The 21405-nt window shown below is 37.1% G+C and overlaps 1 protein-coding gene across 1 annotated transcript in view; it reads left to right on the top strand.

Annotated features, from left to right (window-relative positions):
• Window positions 1-11733: 11733 nt before the first annotated feature.
• LOC108135573 (ecdysone-induced protein 74EF) overlaps window positions 11734-21405 on the top strand; it is a 41422-nt gene continuing 31750 nt past the window's right edge. Inside the window, exons 1-4 of the mRNA XM_017256343.2 lie at window positions 11734-12119; window positions 15510-16128; window positions 16287-16574; window positions 16779-17253. Coding sequence (XP_017111832.1) covers window positions 16042-16128; window positions 16287-16574; window positions 16779-17253 — 850 coding nt within the window. The 5' untranslated portion in view covers window positions 11734-12119; window positions 15510-16041. The remainder of the gene's footprint in view (window positions 12120-15509; window positions 16129-16286; window positions 16575-16778; window positions 17254-21405) is intronic.

Here is a 21405-nt window from a genome sequence, read left to right as displayed (position 1 = left end):
TATTTTGGTTAAAAAATCAAATTTTTTTTCAGTGTATGAATATATACAATAATTATATATGAATAAAAAACCCAAAATCAAGAGACAGAGAGAGATAGCACAAGAGTAAGCGAGAGGGAGAGAGACCTCCGGCAGAGGTCAACGTCAGGATCAGTGACATTGCCACCGCGTCATTCTCAGCCGACGCAGAGCGTGCATTGACGCCGCGTACATTCACTTCACCGCCAGAAAAAAAAAAAAAAAAAAAGTATACAAAAATTCACTCTTCTTGGTCTGATCCGCTCAGCCTAGTCGACTGTCAAGATATGGGTACAGCACCAGCCGAGATACTACCACAAAAGATGTTTAAGAATCTTCCAGCAAAACTTGTCCATTTTTCTGACATTCTGGAATTTTATAAAATTTGATGGAATTCAAAACAAAATAGGTTGCTTAAATCAAATTTAAGTATTCTTTTTTTAAATGGTTTTGATGGCAAGCGACTGTTCTCATGTACTCGGATCTACATAGATCTTTTACTCTGTCCTTTATTAATTATTAACAATTAAATGCCATGTTATTTGAATAAAACTTTTTTTCATAACTCATACGCAGTGTGGCCTTCGCTCACATATTTTATTTGCTAATTGAAACTGATAAACAAATTAATTTAATTAATCAAACACTCTATTGGCTCTTGCTATCTATTTTACGTAACGAATATTTCTTAAAAATATACCTATTTTCACATTACTTTGAAACACTGGACTTCACTGTATTACCCATACGACGTGTGTTACTAAACCAAGAGTAAACATTATTTAATAACCTTATAAATAATTTCACCTATCCTTTAGATGTTTTAAATACCCAAAAATTTTAGGGAACACACAAATTTAATATGTCCAAAACATGGAATGACAGTCACAAGCTAAAATCACGTGAAATTTTTAGGGAAATTAAAAAACAAAATATTAATATTACATCGCACATACGAACTTTGTCCTAAGAGGTTTTCCTAAAAAACTTAATTAATATATATTCTATGATTTATTTATCCATTTTGTGCAGCCAAATACTTCAAACAAACTGCCAATAGATTGGCAATTAAAAAGGGTAAAAATAGTACATTTTTAGTGCTTTCATTCCTCCATATCAAGATATTCTTGAAGAGTCAAGGATCTCGCGGCTATATAAAGTTGATTGTCCTTCGCCGCTGCCCTGAGTCAACAACAACAGCGGCTCGTGCGATTTACAGTTGCATTGGCAGTTTGAGAGCCAAGTGGCTCGGCAACTGTAAACACGTGCCGCTCTGAGCAGCCAAGGCTCCGCAGTTTGAGAATCAGCTTTTAGAATCTAACGCGCGCCTATCTCAATAGCCCCCAAATGCTCGCACTATTACACTCGCATTTAGCCTTAGTTGAGGTCTTGCAATGCACCTCGAAACGCACTCACACATGTGTGCAGGCGAAATGAAAACAACTCCCGCGCTTTTTCGAGAGAGAGATGGAAAGAGAAAGAGCGCGAGACAGTAAAAGAGAGGCATGCTAAATTTAGTTCAATGAATTTTTGTGCTGCTCTTAGCAGGCGCTCTCTCACTGGCATTGTTTTTGTTTTGTTGTTATTGTTGGGGGACAGTGCATTGACTACCGCAGAGAGCACGTTACTCCATGCGCCCGCTTTGCCCCACACCCCCCTACTTCCGTCACAACACTCCATGATGATGATAATGACGTTGCCAGCGGCTGAGTTTCTGCAACTGCAACAACGACGACGATGATGATGATGATGACGATGGTTATCGAAGGTCTTTCACCCGAACTCGGTCATTGGCGTACATTTGTGTGCTGCTGCTGCCGCTGCTGCTGCTGCTGCCGCTGCTGCTGCTGCTGTTGCTGCTGCTGCTGCGACGTTGCTGCTGCTGGGCCGATGATGTTGCTGTTGTATTGCCGCTGCAACTGCAGCTCTGCCTTACTGCCGCCGCTCGCAAATCCAGAGCTTTTCAAAGTGTACATGTCGCAATTTCTTAAGAAAGTTCAATTACCCCAAACAATCAGATTTACTGTCTGTTTTTTTGATGCATACAGTCGCTGGCCGCACAGTGGGTGCAACGTCAAATTTATTTACCAATTCCTTTTCACTTTTTTACTTAATTTTTTTAGTTATATATTCAAAACAAAAACCATTTAAAATAAATTTGTGAAAATTGCGCTAAAATTTAAAAAATCAATATTATTTTTTAAAAGAGAATTATATAAACAAAAATGCATTTTAATAAGCGATCCTTAATGCGACCTGTAAAGCAATAGTAAATATAAAATATAACTTTTTTTATGTTATCTATTTAAAAAAAAACTGAATTTTAGATTTTTGTTGTAAATATGATATTAATTTTTAACAAAAAAAAAGAAAAATAAATGTTTTCGAGTAATCGATTTCTTTTTCTTAAAAGATCGAAAAGAATCGAAGCATTGAGAATGCATTTTTGCATTTTGCATTGTGGCAAAACTTCATTGTGAATAAAACTTAAACATTTATGTTCTTTAAATGAAATGTTTTTGAAAATGTAATTGATTTATCCGTTTTTGGCTGATGGTGCCCACTGTGCAGTCACTTGGTTCATTCGCTTCTTTCGCTGCAGTTTCGTTGTTGTTGCTGCTGCTGCGGCGACTGCAGCTGCTCCCTCTGCCGCTGCGCTGCCAACGTCGCTGGGTTGCAGTTTTCTAATGTTGCCTGGCATGTTGGGAATGGGCATGGTTGGGTTTTTAGTCGCAAGAAGAGGAAGCGGAAGACGGGGAAGAGCGTGTTGTTGGCTGGTTTTATGGTGCATCTTCAAATGTTTGGCTTGCACTCGCTCCATCTCCCTCGATCCCTATTCCCGTCCCACTCGTGTTTATTTGCGTCGCTGCATTCAATTTCAATGAGAAATGTTTTCTTCTCGTTTTCGTTTCTGTTTTTTTTTATTCTTCTGCATTCGTATTCGCTTTTGTTTTTTTGGTCATGCAAAAATATATACAAAAACGTTTTCCTCCCTTTTTTTGCCGATGAAATGCAGATCAGAATCGGCAGCACTTTCCCTTTGGAAAGGATTTTAAAATGGCAGCGTGAACTTTAACCTAAAGGGGTCTGCATTTTGCTTAATGCATTAAAATATCAAAACGGCGATAATTGAATATATTACATTATATTAAACTAAATCTTTTTCAATAAATTTTCTTCACCAAGGTGTGATATTGTATTTAATTTATTTAGTTTTAAAGATTAATAAATATTTTTAAAAGTTAAAATCAGGAACCAATACATAAAATATCAAATTTAATGTAACAAAAAACTCTTATGCTAGGTTTTTATAAAAAAATATGAAAAAGTATAAAAAAGGAGTATTAAAAATGAAGGTAACATGTAAGCAACTTTCAATCGCTTACTTAGTTTACCCATTCGAATTCATACTTTTAAGTCTGTTAAAAACTAAACTACTCCTCGTAAAATTCGCGTCGTCTCTTTCTGAACTTTAACCTTCAATGGTCAAACTTTTTTGAACATTTCAAATTTGCCAGCAATTTCGCTGCCTTCATTCTCCCGAGGTAATCCATAATTTTCAAAAGAAAGACATTATTGCATTCGGAGTTTGGTCCACCCCCTCCTCCAACTCCTACCATTGGCAGTTGCAACTTTCAAACGAGTTTAGTACTTGCACCCTACAAAGGCGATCTTGGCCAGGCTGGCATCCTCGCTCGGGCCAAGGAATTTGACCGACACATTTACTCTGGCGGTTTCGATTTTTTTCGGTCTGCGATTTGGATTCGGGTTTATCTTCTCCACAGGCAAGCGCATTGCATTTTTCCATGTTAGGCATTTTTGCGATTTTTTCTTAAGATTTTTTGTTTTATTATTTGTATTTTGGTCTTTTTTCGGCAACGGCAACGGAACGGCCACAAAATATATTCAATGTCTTAGCGTCCAACTTTCGTTGGATTTGTGCTCGTATCTTATTTTTATTTGTTTTGTTTGTTTTTTATTTGGTTTTTCGCTATCAGTGACAAAACTTGCTTGGACTGCAGTCGCTGCACCGCTGCCGCAGCGCAGTCAGAGCCGCTGCTCTGCTGACGCCGGCAGTTTATGCTGCAGCAGCAAAATGCAAGAAGAACTACACAGCCTTAAATTTGTTTCACTCACTTATCGAATCGATCATCATACAAAAATGGGCGGCTAATTTGGAAGCTCTTGTGTAGTATTAGTTAAGCTTTGAAATTTATTTTTATTTTATGACAATCAGTTAAAATTTTACCCATAAAAATTGGCGAAATATAAGATCTAAAAGCGTTAATTGCTTACACCTTTAAACATTTAATGCAATTCTTAGCTTTTTAATTTTATATTGTAAGTATTGATCAGAAACAAAAGTCTTATTGTAAGTTCATACAATATCGTAATTCTTTGTAATTAAAGAAAGGAACAAATCAAAGTCAAAAATGGGTTTCAGGGCTAAAACGAAAATGTCGTTAGCTTAGGTGATTTAATAATATTAAAATTAAAGCTTAATATATGATTTAATGTTAAGAATTTCAAAAAGTTGGTATTAGGTGGGTTCCAAGCCAGGTATAAAAAATAAAGTTTTGTTAAATGGGAAAAACGTTTACAGATAAAAGTGATAACTGCCGACATACTTTCCCAAGTAAAAAACCTACAACAATGTAAAATTGCTATTAAAATGATTAATGTTTAGATTTGTATCTCATGTTTCAAGAATAAGTCCAGGTTTCAATCTATTAAATTTAGCAGATACAAATGGAAAATTCATTGCCCTTTAACTGTAATGATAAATTAAGCTCATGCTTATTTGAATCAAATTAATAGCTGAGCCAGAAGCATTTCCCAATTTATTAATTTTTTGGTGCTTCAAAATCAAAAGTGAAATTCCCCATAAAAGTTACTCAATAAAACGAAATAATTTTCGTTGCGCTGCATTTCTTGTGGCAGTTTGATTTCGTCTTGTTGTTGCTGCTGCTCTTGATTTGTGTGTAATTTTTTTTTTTTTGGGTGCATTAAACGGCAAATTGTTTCGTGGGATCAACACAAAGTGCGTTGATCTCTCGGCTGAAAAAGTGAATGAATATGAATGCAAACGGTGACGTCGCGACGCGGCTTCGCTGCTTGCGTGGGCGTCGCTGCCTTGTTACGTTTGCTGGCGTGAAAATAGCTCGAATGTGACTAACAATTAATAAATTATTAATTGGGGTGAATCATGATGTTTTAGGCGAGGGGAGGGGCTCTGGGCTTTTTTGGAGCAACTCCCGATCGCCATCTCACTCAGCTCTCTCACTCACTCATTTCACTCCACTCGATGCGAAAGCAAAAGCAAAACAAAAATTCATCAGCCAGCGCTCGTGTATTGCCCTCTTACTCCCCATACACTGAAAAAATGTTTTGCTCTTTCTGAGTTGATCTAACAATAATGAGTAAAATAAAAATCAAGGGTATTTCCTAAACAGAAAGGTTCGAAAACTCCTATTTAACTCTTGATTTGTTTTTCCATCTTTAATTTTTTACAGATGGTTTAATTTGATTTTTTTTCGTAAATACCTTTTAAAATACATTTTTTTTAAATTTGTTATAGTATAATTTATATTATTATCCATAAAATTAAAAGCAACTGGTTTTCTGTTCGGCTGGGGATTGTGATTATATTTAAATGAATGGTTAAAAAACCTGGTTCACTTTGTGCTCAAGAATTCGGGTTTAGTTTTTTGTTGTTTAACTGAAACTGTTACTGTATTAATTCTTACAGCTTTTATGATTTTCGATTTTTTTATCTGTATCTATCCCTCTCTCATTCACTCTCTCCCTTCCTATCTCTCTCCCACTCTCGCCGTCTCGCTCTGTTCGTGTGAACTCTGCTTTTGACCGACGAGGCAATGTTGTTCGTTGACCTTTTCCCAAGTGTTGTTGCCATGAAAGGAGTGTAAGTAAGTTGTGGGCGCTGCTGCCGCCGTCGCTGCCGCGGTCGACGTTCGCTGCCCGCTGCAGTTTACGCAGCAGCACCTAGTTGTTGTTGCTGCGGCCCCGCTTTTGTTTCATATTTCGGCAAAAGTTTCCTTGGTCATTAAACTCTTTAATGCAACGACCTTCCAGTGCGAATCGACAACGACGCGAATTTCAATTGAAGTCTGAAGCTGAAGCCTGAAAAGCTTTTTGGGTTTTTGTTTTGCTCTTCCATATTTTCGTTTCGTTTTTTGTTTTTGCGTGAAGGAGTTAATCGTTATTGACAGAAGTGTAGTAGTGGCGTTTTGGCCAGGTTAGTGCCTTGAATCTGAGCAATGAACCTGCCGGCCGGGAGTGAAGGTTTCGCTACGTTTTTGGGGCTTTTGAACGCTTTACTGAGGTCAGGGATGTTGGCTTAAAGGCCGAAGGATTTGAACCACTCATATAAATATACTGGACAATTTTTGGCTACCAGCATTGTTTTGGGGAAATTCCCAAGATTTTTTTTGTTTGACTGATATCAATGATGTCTTTTCAAAGAATACAAATTACTTTTCTGAATGCAAAGCACGTTAAAAATTTGTTTTCGAGGAATAATTTAAAACTAATTAAATGGCTGACTTTAAAAATTCCTCAACTATTTCAAATTTTCAAAATTGTTATTTGCTACAATTTTTAAGTTTAAATTGAAGAAACTAAATTAAATAATTCCCTCGACAAATATTAATTTTAAAATTAAGCAATACGATTTTTATAATATTTATTAAATTATGCTTTGGTTAATGAATTTTCTGTTGGAATTGGAGGAACGGTTCTGTTCCAAAATTTATGCTCCTAATCATTTAAGAAATAATTTTGTTTGTTATACAGAATTTTGTTTGTTATTAGCCACAGACAAATTCGAAATTTATGATTCAAAGTTTTTAATAGACTTAATGTTTTGGCTTGCATTATTAATGATCTGCAAACATATTTTTTACTAAAACAAAATAATCAAAATTAGTCTCTACAAAAATATGTTAAACTAAAATTAAATGTTAAGAAAACAAAACTACTTTGAACATTTGTTTTTTAATTATAAAATAATTGTTTTTACACTTTTTCTCTATATACTTATGTATTTTACTTTTCTAATCTTTATTCACTTGTGGATTAAAGTAGTTCACTTTTTATTGGCCCGCCAATTTGAAGTTCCCTGCCCTTTTGCAGCCAGAAATTACCTCACAAATTGTAATTTGTTTCTTGTGAGTAATTTCTCACAATGAAAAGTAAAATTTGCGGCTGGAGTCAACGACAACAACAAAAAACATAAACAAGCATTTTTTTTGCGGTATTTGCACTTTTGCGTTAAACAATTTGAATGATACCAGAGTGAACACTAAGAGAATTGCATGCCTAAAAGAGAACGAAACGAAAGAGCAAGTGTCGAACTAAGAGATTAAACAGGCAAAGAGCAAAAGCTCGCTTAAAAATTAAAAGAGAGGAAATGCAATTGCAAGTGATCTCACAGATTTGCACAGTGTCTATGTGTGGTGTGTGCTTTACTGTAAATATATTGTTGTTGCTGCTTTTTGCATTGCATTTTGCCGGGCGCGCTTTTTTTTCGTCTAATGCTACTTAGTGTTTGTGTGTTTGCGTGTGTGAGCGAGTGTATTCGAGCTTGCAGTTGTGTGCGTACAACAGCGACTAACTTGTTTTTGTTGCCGTCGCATTCGACTTTTTCAATGAGTCAATCCTTGAAATGTTGACTTCCTGATACGCATATGACTATTGAACAAGTTTGCTTTGTTAGATTTTTTTTGAAGGTTGCGTATTTTATTCACAAACACATTCGCACACACATGCACTTTGCTGGGGCACGTTAAGGCATACAGACACACATTAATTTTCGTAGTAAGATTTAATTTGCCCCTTGCTTTTGTTTCTCCTTCTGGTTTTTACTTTTTGTTCTTCTACTTTAAAATTTCGATACATTTATTGGGGCGAAGGATAATTATTTGGCAAAAATACACAAACCTTTTGACCAATATTACAATATAAATGATTCAAATAAGTCGTTGAAATAAGTTTTTAACTGTTAATTAAATTGGTTACCTGACATTGGATAAATGCCCAATTAAGTTAACTTTATAGAAATAAAAAATATTTCATAGTATCCCTAAATATTATGATATCTATACACGTAATTATCCAATTATTAATACAAGCTCTCCTTCACTTAAATATCATTACGGAACTCAAGGGTATTTCATCAACAAAATAATGGGAAATCAAAAATTCTTTTAACCTGGAAAAAACTAAATCTGATTATTACAATCTGATAAAAATGTATATGTTGTAAATTTAGACCGTTTTAAAGTTTAATTCTTTAGAAGTGAATAATTTTTCTTTGTATACATACAATATATTTTGTGGCTTTTCCCCTTGCATTTACAGTTTTGTAAAGGCCATAATAGAACAATGGGATCAGTGAGTGGGACAAATATATAAGACGACTGCTCTCTGGGACCTGACTCAACTTTTCCTTCGCTGGCGCAGCCGCCATCTCCATTATCCATTATGCATAATGGCTGTGTCTCGTGTGTCTGCTATTTCTTGATCGCACTTTTTATGGCAGTGGCAGAATAATATTTCCATTTAACATTTTTTCTGCTGCTGTTGTTTATGCTTATTTTGTTAATTTAATTAGAATTCATTTTGTGTTGTTGGTGTCTTCTTTGTTGGTTAAATTTGGTTTCTTCTTGTTTGTGAGCCGTCAAGAATTCGGGTATATATATCTTGTATAATAATGACCCAAGGTCGTTAGTTTCCCATGGTTAACCTTATGTTTTGAGTTCTGCTGTAACAAAGAACTCATCAGCAGCAGTTAACAAAAATATAACGCATACGCCGCGTGCACCAGATGCCTTTGAATTTTTCTTCATAACCACAATGATGATAATTATTTGGTAATTGTTTTTTAAGGGCATATATTGGCCGAAAACAATGCTGAATTAATTAACAAACCTTTATAAATTAAATATTTCAGTGGGTCACCTGGTCGTATACGCAATTTGGTGGGGTTTTTGAGAATTATATGTAATTCTAAGGGTTTTCATGCAATATTTATTGATGGAAAATTCCTTCTGATTGAATACTAATTGATGTATTTTAATTTAATATTTTTGTTATTATAATAAATTTGTCTTAAGGAAAATTTCTTGAAATTTCTTATAAATTTCAAACTCATTTTGCCTAACCTACTTTTATATTTTTATCTGAACCTAAGTGAATTTATTTTTAAGTTGCCCTGACCGATTTCATTAATTTTGTTCCCCTTTTTAGTAGGTGTAGTGTTTCACCCAATGCAAATTAGTCACACATAATGAGGTGCATTAACTAATTGAATGTTTTTCTTTCCACATACGTAGACCGTTCAACTAAACCGAATTTTTGGCTTAAAAAAACGTACATAAATACTTCAGAGCGAAAGAGAAGGAGACTTGATTACAACAACATTCGTTACGCCCTTGGTCAGGGGGGTGCTACCTCTAAAAGCAACAACAAGCACCCTACAGCTTGGCCATTAGTACGGCATTAGCGACTGTCTACGGTCTGCCGTCTGCCGTCTACCGTCTACCGTCTAGACCCCCAAAGTGACGACCTTAAACTTGAATCGGAATAGCAACAAAAACAGAAAAAAAACAACAGCAAAAGAAGAAGAAGCAGGAAAGAAGGTCAACAGAAAACAGCAAAAACAATAGCTTTTTGTGGTTACAACAGAAAATGAAAACAGTAAAGCACAAAAACTAAGGTTAAAATTTGCCCACTTGTTTCTAAAATATTTTCAAATTGCGTCTAATAATTTAACGACAAAAATGTATTAATCAACGAAAAACTCTATAATCCTTGAGAATTTCAATAACATTCAAGTCAAAGTATGGGAAAGAATTTAAAGTAATTTAAAGTAAAATTAAAAAAAAAAAATTTGTTTAAAGGTGAAACTTGCAGATAAGATGGTTAATAGTGTTTCATTATAAATTAAAAATTTTTGGTAATTTCTATTAACTATTGGTTTACAAAATAAAGACACTTTTTATTTACTGTTTCGTTTTAAAAGTAAGAGCAAATATTTAAAGTGACCTTGAAATTGTTATCTAGAAATAAACTTATTAGGCACAAAGCTAAACTTAATTTATGTTTTTCAATTTGAAGCTTGTCACCAAAGCAGAGAAAAACGTTAGCTTTTTTTTTTGCTAAATCGGAAGTATCACCAGTCAGCTTGCACAAAACAAAAAGAAATACGACAAATGTGGCTAACTTTTGTGAGACTGTTTTTCAACTATCCGCAGCGACAACGACAATAAAAAAGCTGGCAAAAACAGCGATCTTGAGCGGAACGTTAATAATATTTTGTTCAATGAAAAGCCGTGTGGTTGTTGCTATTGTCTATAGTTTTTGTTGTTGCTTTTTAAGCACGACTCGCTTATGTTCTTCACGCACACACACAAAAGCAGAAGTCGACACGCATTGAGAGCTGCATACAAATTATAAAGCCAAAAGCTTTTATTTTTATATTATTTTATACGTAGCCATGACAGTGTGAGAAGGTCACCATAAACACACAAACACACACACACACACACACACACACTCACTCAAACTTTTAGAAACTAAACACACACCAGCACAAAATAAATGCAAAAAGCTAAGCGCAACAACAAGAACAACAACACACATATTTACGCAGTAAATAGAAATAGACAAAGTCAAAGAAGCCGGCGCACTCCTCTGTTTCTCTATTTCTCTACTTCTCTGCTTCTCTTCCTTGCCACCTGTCTCTATCTCTCTAGAGCGCCCTCTCAATCTCCCGTTCTCTGCAACTAACGCATTTTTCATAGCTTTACTATAGTCTACAGCAAAAGCTCTTCCATAATTTGCAGTCGTCCAAAGCTTTATTATATGATTTTTTTTTGTTTTTTTTATCTCTAAAATGTTGATCGAATTCTATGCAGAAATGGGCGGTTCTTTGAGTGGTGTCTTCCGCAAATCTCAATCGTTTTAATTTTTGGATAATAATTGAATGAAATTTACATATATTTTTGTGTTTTTATTTAGTGGTTATTGAAGTATCTATATACAAAACATCATTTTAGCTGAAGCCAGAATTCTTATTGACATTAGTTTTTTAGCAAATTAAGAAATTAAAAACAAACATTTTAAATACAATTAATAGACATTGGTTCAGACTGACAAATTTAAATAAGCAAATGTAAATAAAACAAGCTTGGAATTTATGATTTCCCTCCAAAAAAAACTTAATGGGAACACCCTCAACTAAGTTATCTTGGCCTCAGACAGTCGTCAACCGGTTTGTCAATGTCTCGCGCGTTTTTTTTTTTAACCAATTCAAACTTATGCAGCGAATTTGTGTTTATTTCATATTTATTGATTGGCTTCTTGCCGTGTGGTTTCTTCTTCGGTTCTACTTGCAGAGGCCGCACAGCAAGCCGACATAGGGCGACACTGGGAGCCACTTCCACTTTCACGGGATCCACTTGTCTTCGGGGGCGATCTCCGCAGCCGCCCCGCCCCCCAATGCCCCAGCGCACCTTCAAACACCATAAATGCGTGCCAAAAGCAGCAAACTGGGAACTGATGCAAATTTGGTCAATGCCATCGATAATGCTAATGGCAGTAAAACTTTATACATCTATCGCATTCGCTGTAAGATAAAATCGTCGGCTTCGGCTAATTTAGAGACTGCTTCCTCCGTTTACCTGTGACAAGTGTGGCTTCCACAAAAGCCAATATCCAAAAAAAAAAAAAAAAAACATATTAAAAGCATAACTAAATAAAATGCGCCCGAGTGCGCGGCAAAGCAAATACAACAACATTAAGTGGCGCATCGGTCAATGCGCAACAAGTGAAGCAACCCAAATAAGCAAACAACAACTTTTTGATAACTTTACACTGCCTTACGGATAATAATAATATTAACATACAAATTATTACCTAGTTCAATATACAAAATATACATACAAAACAGCAAAAAGCAAAAACAATCAAAATTTATATATTTACACCAACGAAACCATTTACAACAAGTAAATAAGTTAACAACATTCAGTAACGTCGAGGATCGTCAACGGACAACGACAACAAAAAAAAAGCGAAAGGTGAGTAATATCAAGATGTTTTAAACTATTTTGGTTTTTTAGATTTTAATAATGTATAGCTTATATCGATAAAACCAAATTAAGACTAGTTTAAAGCGCAATTAAGTAATAAGAGTAAATAAGAATTGGATTCAGAAAATATAACTTAATATATTAATTTGAAACCCTACTTTTTTGTAAAAGCATAAACATTTATTTTGTTTGGTTTTTGTTTTAATTTTTTATAGGAAATTAAAATTTGTTAATCCATCACTTGCAAATTAAAGACATGGCCTAACAAAATTAAATATTTAGATAATATAATTAAATTTTCTTGTAAGGAAATTTAAAACAATTGATCCCCGATTTTGATTAAAATTCGTATGCACATTAAGCTTATAATGGTTAAGTTTAATTTAAAATGTATATTTTGACTTTCAAAGCTAAATGGCAATACAGCAGTGTGCCTACTCAGCTGGCTTAAGGTCACCACTCCCAGGGAAAACTGGAAAGCTTTCAACTTTCGCGAAAAGAACGCCGTTGTGGAGAGCACTCGATCAGCCAATGACGGGGAGTACTTATGAGTACTCATACTGGGTACCGCTCACTGGTCAATCGGCGATCAGCGGTCGGCGGTCAGTGTTCAGCGGGCGCACCCAAATCGGGAATTCTCATTGCCAGCCACTCGCAGGGGGAAACCAGGAAGTGACTGAGTGCGGTCTGCATAGTGTAGATTCTCGCCTAAGTACACATGCCAGCGCTTTTCTATGCAATCTGGCCTGCCGATTGCCGCGCTAATCAGAGATTGCGTATACGCACTGTGGCCCTGTTATTATTCGCTAAGCAAAAAGGGGGGCAACACAGCCCAACCGAACCAATATTTTGCATAAATGTTGAGCAGCTCGGGCCAAATGTCTAATTATAGTTTAGCCAGCGGGGAACGGCAAACAGTAAACGGGCAAATGGTAAACTTGGCGCCAGCTGAAGCTGAAGCTGTAGCTGGAGGTTTTCCATTGGCTTTTCCTTTCGTGCTTCTCGTTTTTCCTTTTTTTTCTGATTTTTTTCTTTATTTTTCTGATTGTGTTTTTCAGCTCTTTCAAGTTTTCTTTCGCTTTTTTCGCCTGAACTTGCAGTTTGGCTGGAAAGTGAAATAGCTGCAGCGGCTCCAATTGCTTGTATTGAATAATGAAAAACGAGTTTTCCGCCGCGCATGCGCATCATAATAGCAACAGCAAAGCTGTGGAAAACCCGAAGCGGCCAAAAGAAAAGTAGCGATAGAGAGAAAAGGAGAAATGATGATGACGCGGGTGCCAGGCAGCGCAATGTTGTAATGTCTGTGCTGCATGTTGCTGCTGTTGCTGTTGCACTGCGGCAATAGAAGTTGCTGCTGTTTCTATTGCTTTTATTGCCGCTGCTGCTGCTGCAAAGCCAGCAACTGATGCTGCTCGTGTGCCGCTCTTAAAGTGGCATTTCTTTTGGTTCTTTTGACTTCTAATGCTGATATGGCGAGATATATTGTTCCTCAAATGATGTTCAATGCTTTCTTCTTATTTATCATACTAAGCTTGCTGCTGCATTTCTTGTTTATATTGATGCTGTAGTTTCTTTTTTAAGATGTCATGTAACTAATTCTACTGCAGTTTTTATAATGCCACTATGCATGCCTCGATTGAAGTTTTTTCTTTTCGGAGATTCTCTATTTTTGTTTATATTGTTACTATTATTATTCTTATTTTTGGAAGAAACTGAGATGTTTTTGTACATCAACAGTTAAGGATTCCACTATCGAAGTTTTTCTCACCGTCGTTTGTAACGCTAGATAACATTTATTTGACTAGTATTAAAAAATAATTGTAAGCTGGGACCTTTAGTATTCTTACTTATTTTATTGCAAACAATAATAAAATCGTGAAACATCAAGTTCTTAATTAATATAGTTTTTATCATAAGGAATAGTATATATCAAAGATAATACAAACAAATTAAGGCTATATGTTTCTAATAAGAGATATACTACAAAATCTGGTTACATTTTTAATACTTTGCTAGCTTTTTAAGCTAATATGATTCCTAATATATTGTTATTGAAACAGGGTTATGCATCTATTGCTTCATTTTTGCTACTATATATGTAATTGCTGCTGTTGTTTTTGAAGCAATCTCCTATTTTATAATATTTTTCAGCTAACGCTGGTACTTAAAGCTGCTGTTGTTGCTGTTGCAGCGAATGCTTTCAAGTTTGCTGCAGTTTTATTTTTTCTATGCGCATTTTTCTCTTCGTATTCCGCCTCGTTTGCTTCGTAGTTCAATGTTAACGAACTTTTTGCGCTGTGAATGCAAGTTGTTATTGTTGTTGTTGCTGTTGTTGCTGTTGCAAATGCTGATGTTGCTGTTGTTTTTGGACTTTCACTTGTAATGAATTTGGCGAGTGCAAAACTTGTTGCCGCTGCCGTTGCATTTTGTTGGTGTTGCCGCAGTGCGGTGTGCCTGCAGTTCAGTAACATGTTATGTAAAAAGCATTTTTCCAGCTTTGCTTCTATTTTCGTTTTTGTCTTTCTTTTTTTTTTGTTTTTGTGTTTTTCGTTATTTTGTTTGTTTTTTTTTTTTTGCTTGCAGTTTTCAGTTTTAGTTTGCCACAAAATTTGCGCTGCACGTCTTTCTCCCTCTGTGGATGCAGCTTGCCCCGATCGCAGAGTTTTCTTTCCGCTCTTGCTTTTATGTTGTAATTCGCCATTTCTAATGTTATTGAACTTTAAACACAAACAAAAAAAAAGAAATATATTAAGGCGAAGGCGAGGACAAGCGGGGAGAAAAACTTTGATTCAGAGGAAAATTAGTTATAACCGGAAGCCACAAGGCAAAAATTGAAACAATGCAACGAGACGACTTTCTATATTTTCATCCTCTTCTTGCCTTTTGCTCTGGCGAAAACCCCTATATATATGGTCTGCGGATTGGCTATGTATAAAATGTAAATATTTTAATGGATGCCCAATGATGCGGCATTGTTGGGATGCAAATTTAGATGGTCTGGAATTTCCCCAAGAAAATACCTTGCCAATGCAATTAAAACGCTTTGGTGTTAGATAAAGATAATGGATAAATGATGAAGCAGTTTTGGAAAACACTAGGAAATATTTTATTAACAGAAACATAATCAAAAAATTTATAAAAATATATCAGAAAAAAAACTAATTTAGAACGTTCATTGAATAAAAAAATAAGGATACATGTTTGTTTATTTTGATAAACAGAGAAGCATCTTAAATTAATTAGGAATATTTATAATTTTTTGATTTTTGATTTAAATTTTGTACCTTAACAATAAATTCATAATAAACATCTGCCATATTATTTATAACATTCTAATGACACTTTAATAATTAAATAAACTACTTTCTTCTTTTGCAGACTCCAAAACAAAGCCAAAATAATATTAAACTTAAAACTATACATATATACAACGGAAAAGGATTTTTAAATCTATACAATTGTTAAGAGTGTTAAAAACATAAAACTTTTCCTCGTCGACAAGGAAACTTTTGTCTTTACTTTTTGTGCGATCTAACGTCCAGAAGCAAACAAGACTAAAAAAGCAAAGTAAAATTTATACAAATTTAAAAAGAAAAACAACCAAACCAAAACCGTCTCACACAAAGTGCCTACAACAAAATTTCCACGCAAATCTTATGAAATACATTGTGAATCGAAGGAAAATCCAAATTTTATACCAAGTGTGATAGGTATACAAATATCGAATTGGAAGAGAGGAGTTTCCGCAGCGAAACTAGTTAACACTTTCCTGGTTTGAGACGCGAGGAGAACCCTGGAACTGGGTGGCATCAAGATTGATCAGAACTTTCGCGACTGGCAGGGGTATTCAGGAAACGGCTACACGCTGGCAGTTAACAGTATTTGCAGTGCAGGCTTTGCCCTATCAGCGATGCCCTTTATCGACGATGCACTGCTCTGGTGTCCGGATAACGATGGTCGTCTTGTTGGTGGTCTAGACTTGGCAACATGCATAGCCGTGAGTATTCTTAAACTTTTGATATACCATTTTGTAGTTTACCTTTTTCCCTTATAACAGTAATATGCAATTAAAGACAAAATATTGTATGAAATTCTAAACAAAAAAAATTAAAATCTTAACTATTTCCTTTATTTACTGGTACTTTTTGTTTGCAGGATGATTCTACGGTTACTGGAACGGAAAACTTGAACCCCTCGATCCAATCAGCTGGCAATCCGAACAATCCGCAGCAGACAGTCGGTGGCGGAGTTGGGGGCGTGGCATCCGTGGGTTCCGCCGGCAACGAACTGAATGGAGCGGCGGCGCGCAACGTGAACGTGGTGGTGGAACCGCTTTGCGGCGGCGACTCCTCCGACGAGCTGTTCCGCAGCTTCTCCGAGAGCAACTTCGAGATCGAGAGCCTGCTGTCCGATTTGGCCACCGTCGAGGTGAAAGTCGAAAATGTACATCCGCCAAGAACAGAACAGAGAAGTTTACCAACTGCCCATAATACATCTATGCCCATAAAAATCATGCTATTTAAAACTATCAATTACATATGGATTTTTCATCATTGTTTTGTCTTCCCTTTCTGTTTTTCTACTCGTCTCTTTCCCTCTCCGCTGTAACAACTCCCGCTCCTCCCGCTGCCTTCGAATGTTTCCCAGGAGGAGAACAACAATAATGTCATCACGGATGATGACTTTGCCAGCGTGGCCGCCGCCGTGGTGGCCAACGATGATCTGTTAGCCAAAGAGAATGCCCAGCTGAGTGCCCAGGGATTGGTCGATTCGGTGGCCGCCAGTCTGGCCGATTCCGGCGATGCCGGTGGTCAGCAGGCGCTCCTGGCCTTTGGCTCGTCCAATTCGCCGGCCTCGGCGGCCATTGCCGCTGCAGCTGCTGCTCTCTGTGGCGATCTGATCAACAACAATGGCGGTGGCGGAAACGGAGGAGGAGGAGGAGCTGGTTCCGGCGGCGGAGTAGCCGGCGACTGTGCCACCAAGCTGGAGTACGCCCTAATGGGCGGACAGCCGCTGGCGGAGGAGCCGCGATTTGTTACCAGCGCCGCCGCCAATCCGCTGCTCGTCGAGAAGCTCATGTCCAAGTGCCTGAACATCGAGAAGCGACTGGACAAACTCAGCGGTGAGTTGAATTTTTTATTATATTTTAGAACAACAAAAACTTTGGAAGGGTTAGTAAACTGAGATCAGAATTATTCTTAAATTATAAGCGAAGAATTCACAAAAAAAGGTTAATCAGTTCAACAAGATATTCAATTTGTAACTTTATTTTTTTGAACCTAAAATTCGTTTTCCTTTTTTCCTTATGGAATGATAATTTGTGTTTTTTTTTACTCAAAACCAATTTGCTCGTTTCGTTTTATTTAAATTTGGCGCCATAGTACAAGCTGCCAGTTTTTTCAATTGATTTGCAGTGATGCCATCCTGCCAGTAAATGTCTACTTAGTGTGTACATTAATTTTTTACTTACTTGTGTCTTGCTTAGTGGCGCCATCTAGAGCGGCTTTAAAGCATCTGTTATTTTACTTAAATTTGACAAGTTACATACATTTATCTACTTGTAAACGACAACAAAGGTTGGAAACCCGGCTAATTTGAGCTGAATAATCTAAATATCTGAATTTTCTCCGTTTCAAATTTTAATGGTACTTACAGTTTCAGAAGCATAAAGAAAAGCTTTAAGCTTAAAACTTAAAACTGTAAGTTTTAAATGCTTACACCGTTTTAAGAGTATTGAGCGCTGGCTTAAAAGCTTTTAAAACTTTCGATTACAATTTTTTGAGCGTGAGTTTTGAAAACAAAGACTTTATGGTAAGATTTCATAGTATTATTAAAATAAAAAATCTAAAGCCGGCGGATTAGACAGTTAGTTAGGAAAAATGAACTATTACGAATGTTGCAACAAGTAAAATGCTTTTTATAAGATACAACTTTACAGATTGATAATTTCGTATAGTATTTAGCTTCACAATTTTTCTCCAGTCATATTTTGCATTGACATTTTCGTTTTAAAAAGTTAATGGTTTAAGTTTTATAAATATACTGATTTCTGGAAACCTTTTGAAACTCGGTAATAATCAAAAAAATATATATTTTAACTAATTGAATTTCCCATCTGGCCGAGGAATAATTTGTATTAAGACCCCTCTCCAAATCGGCGCGAAACTGTCAGCCCAACAACTGCCAGAAATAAATATAAAAGGCCAGTAACTTGTTTATTAAATCCCGACAGGATGTCCTCCCCACAAGTCACCGCCCAACGCCCCCCAAGACAGTCAACCACCTAACGACCGAGCCACCGAGCCACTCAACCACCCAAAGTCGCAGACTGAAATATAAATGTCGACGCTCGAAGCTCGGGTTGTTGTCTCGTCGCGCTGCCTAAAAAAATATACATTTTATGGGAGGGATGCCGCCCGCTGGGGTAGGGATTTCGTAGGGGTTTGGTTTATAGGAGGCAGACAAATAACCGTCTATTGACACGAAAGGCAGACGGAGCCCCCGGTTCTGGGAAGCGTCTGAATGCCACCCACTCAAACACAGACACCGCAACCACCCACAGTCCTTTTCTGCGGGCACCTACTTCCTTTTCTTGGCGAAAAAGGAAAACAGCACAAGCAAAAAACCAAAAAAAAAAAGAAACCCCAGACAGAACGCAGCGAGGAGCCGGGCCTTGCTCCTTTTTTCGCTGCTCGTTTTTGCCTTCAAAAGTTTCCGAATGGGGCGAAGCCAAGTCAGACAGTCGGGTCAATAAATTTTGCGTGTGGAAATTGTGCGCTCAAGGTCAAAAGGATATTTGCCTCGCTTCGTCTGTGTTTGTGTGGGCGGTGGGTTGGTCGTTTGTAGGAAATGTTCGCTGTACATTGAATGTATGTATTGCATGTATTTAGGCTGCCGTCTGCCTAAAACTGCGCTTGTGTTGGTGTTTCGGGCCGCAGACAAAATGGCTGCCCGCACTCCCTTCCGTTGGTCGGCCATTTTGCTGTGCGTGTGCGTGAGAGAGTGTGTGTGTGGGAGTGGGTGTGTGCGTGCGGCAGACAAAGAGCCGACTGTTTGGGTGTGGGTTTTTGGGGTTTTGGGGTTCGAATCAGGCTTTCCGGCAACCTTGAACTTGAACAATTTCGTTGAAGTTCAGGCTGTAAACGAGCCGCAATCATTTGGGTCCGGCGCCCTATGGCCACCCACTTTTCCAGTGCACGGAGAGAAAAACTTTAATCAGAGGGGTGCCAATAGTATTTATTCTGAAACGGACTTTATTGAATGCTAAATGTTAAAACTTAAATAATTTCAAAATGTATTGCAATTATTCAACATTTCTGTTACGGAAGGATTTCCATTCTACAAAATTGTATTGCGTGCTTTTGGGGTTGAAATAACATTTTGTATTGCATACTTATGCATTTATCGTAAAGGATTTTAAAATCAAAAGTAATTTCAGTGGCAGCTTTAATTTTTAGGTAGGGTACACTCGTAGTAAAATGCAAATAAAATAGAAATTCGCCTCAAAAATGATTTTTTTAATAAAATAATAAATTAAATTGTGTAAGATTAATGCATAATAGTATTGATTTTGATAACTAACCAATTTCTTATAATCCAAATCTGGGTTTGGGACTTTAATAACAGTAAGAAGGACATCATTTTTCTTCGAGTGCCTTTAAATTTATTTGGAGGAAAGGAAGGACGAGAACATCCTGCCGCTGCCATTTCTTTTTTGTGGGTGCTTCGGCTGGGTTCAAACGCCGCACGGTCCAAGCATTGAACTCTCGATTTCAAGGATACGCCGCCGACTCGGATTGGGATGTTGAGTCGGATTGGAACTCGGATCCGCAACCCAGGCAGTGGCAGTCATTGAAATGCTGCTCGAGCTCGAGCCGTTGACATTGCGAGCGGTCGTCAACGCTACCGACGCGTCGTAGACGGCTAAGATTGTTCACTTTGCAGCGAGTTCAGCGTCAGTCCAAGGTTCTTTTGCGGCGGCCAACATCAGCCCCTTACCGCCGAACATTCCCTCTTGTCCCCATCTCAGCCCCTGCAGCCATCTTTTGGGCCTCTCTTCGAGTCAGACTTTGCGACTCGGTATTAATGTCAAGGGGTTCCACACGACCAAGCCGCAGTTTCTCGCTTTTTTAGTTTTTTTTTTCGTTTTTTTTTCGTTTTGAAAAGTGCGTTAGTTCTGCGTTAGTCCGCTCACTCGAGGGCTGGGTGTTATGGGAAAATCGCTGGCTGGGATCTATTCAATTGACAGAATGATTGGTAGCCACCAATACTTGGTACATTTGATTGGTGATAATTTCAGCAATTCACTTACAAGTGTTCGGTTTGCATGTCTATTTGTGTTATATTGTTAACCACAATTAGAGAATAATTGTTAGTTTTGATGTCAGGATAGTTTATAACGATTTGCATTAGGTATTCATTGTTCTTAATCTGGTACAATTGAATTTAAAAGATTATGACTTTTTAAATTATTAAATTTCAAGTACTCCTATATTATACTATATTTTTTCTCTTAAAAAATAAGTTTGCCAATATTGTATTGTTATTATATTCTGTTGTTTGATTCCAATTTTTTTTGTTATTCATTAATTTTGATTAAATTTGAATGTGAATTTCATAAAACTGAATAATTTGACATCCAAATGAAACGTACATTTCACTCGCTATGCAATTTCCCAGCCAAAATCACACGTTTCACTTTCTGTTGCAGTTGCCGTTGCAACTGTAGTTTTGGTTTCACTTTCTGTTAAAGTCGCTCGTCGCCATCCCTGGCAGCACTTAGCCGGATTATTTATTTGATTACTCCGACTGACATTTTCTGTTCTACGAGTGCGAGTATGTATCATTTTAGCCACTGCTCATGGCTATAGCTCAGTGCACGCATTTCTTGGCTGCCTTTCGGCTTTAGATTTGGATTGCCAATTTGAATTTCAAATCATGCTGTTGTTGCCGTTTCTATTTTTTTTTCGCTTTTTAAAATGTGCGTTGTTATAACCAAATCAGGATTTCTGCGTGCCCCGGCCAGCTAAGCGTCTAACAACAATTACAACGACAACGACAACGACAACAACAACGACAACAACGACGAACAATTGCAGCAGCAACACAACACGGGCAACAACAGCAACAACAACAACTAACGATGTCAGGGGCGTTCATTTGTCCATTGCCAGCCAGCAAACGAACTGAACCGAACCGAACCGGGCCGAGCACGTCACTGTCACCAGCGACAACCCCCCACTTGCCACTTGCCACTGCACACCCCCAAAAGGCC

This window comes from Drosophila elegans, unplaced genomic scaffold (assembly GCF_018152505.1).
Source record: "Drosophila elegans isolate 14027-0461.03 unplaced genomic scaffold, ASM1815250v1 contig_208, whole genome shotgun sequence".
Classification (NCBI taxonomy): Eukaryota; Metazoa; Arthropoda; class Insecta; order Diptera; family Drosophilidae; genus Drosophila; species Drosophila elegans.
The sequence above is the reverse complement of the archived record's forward strand: the minus strand, read 5'-3'. Positions and strand labels throughout refer to the sequence as shown.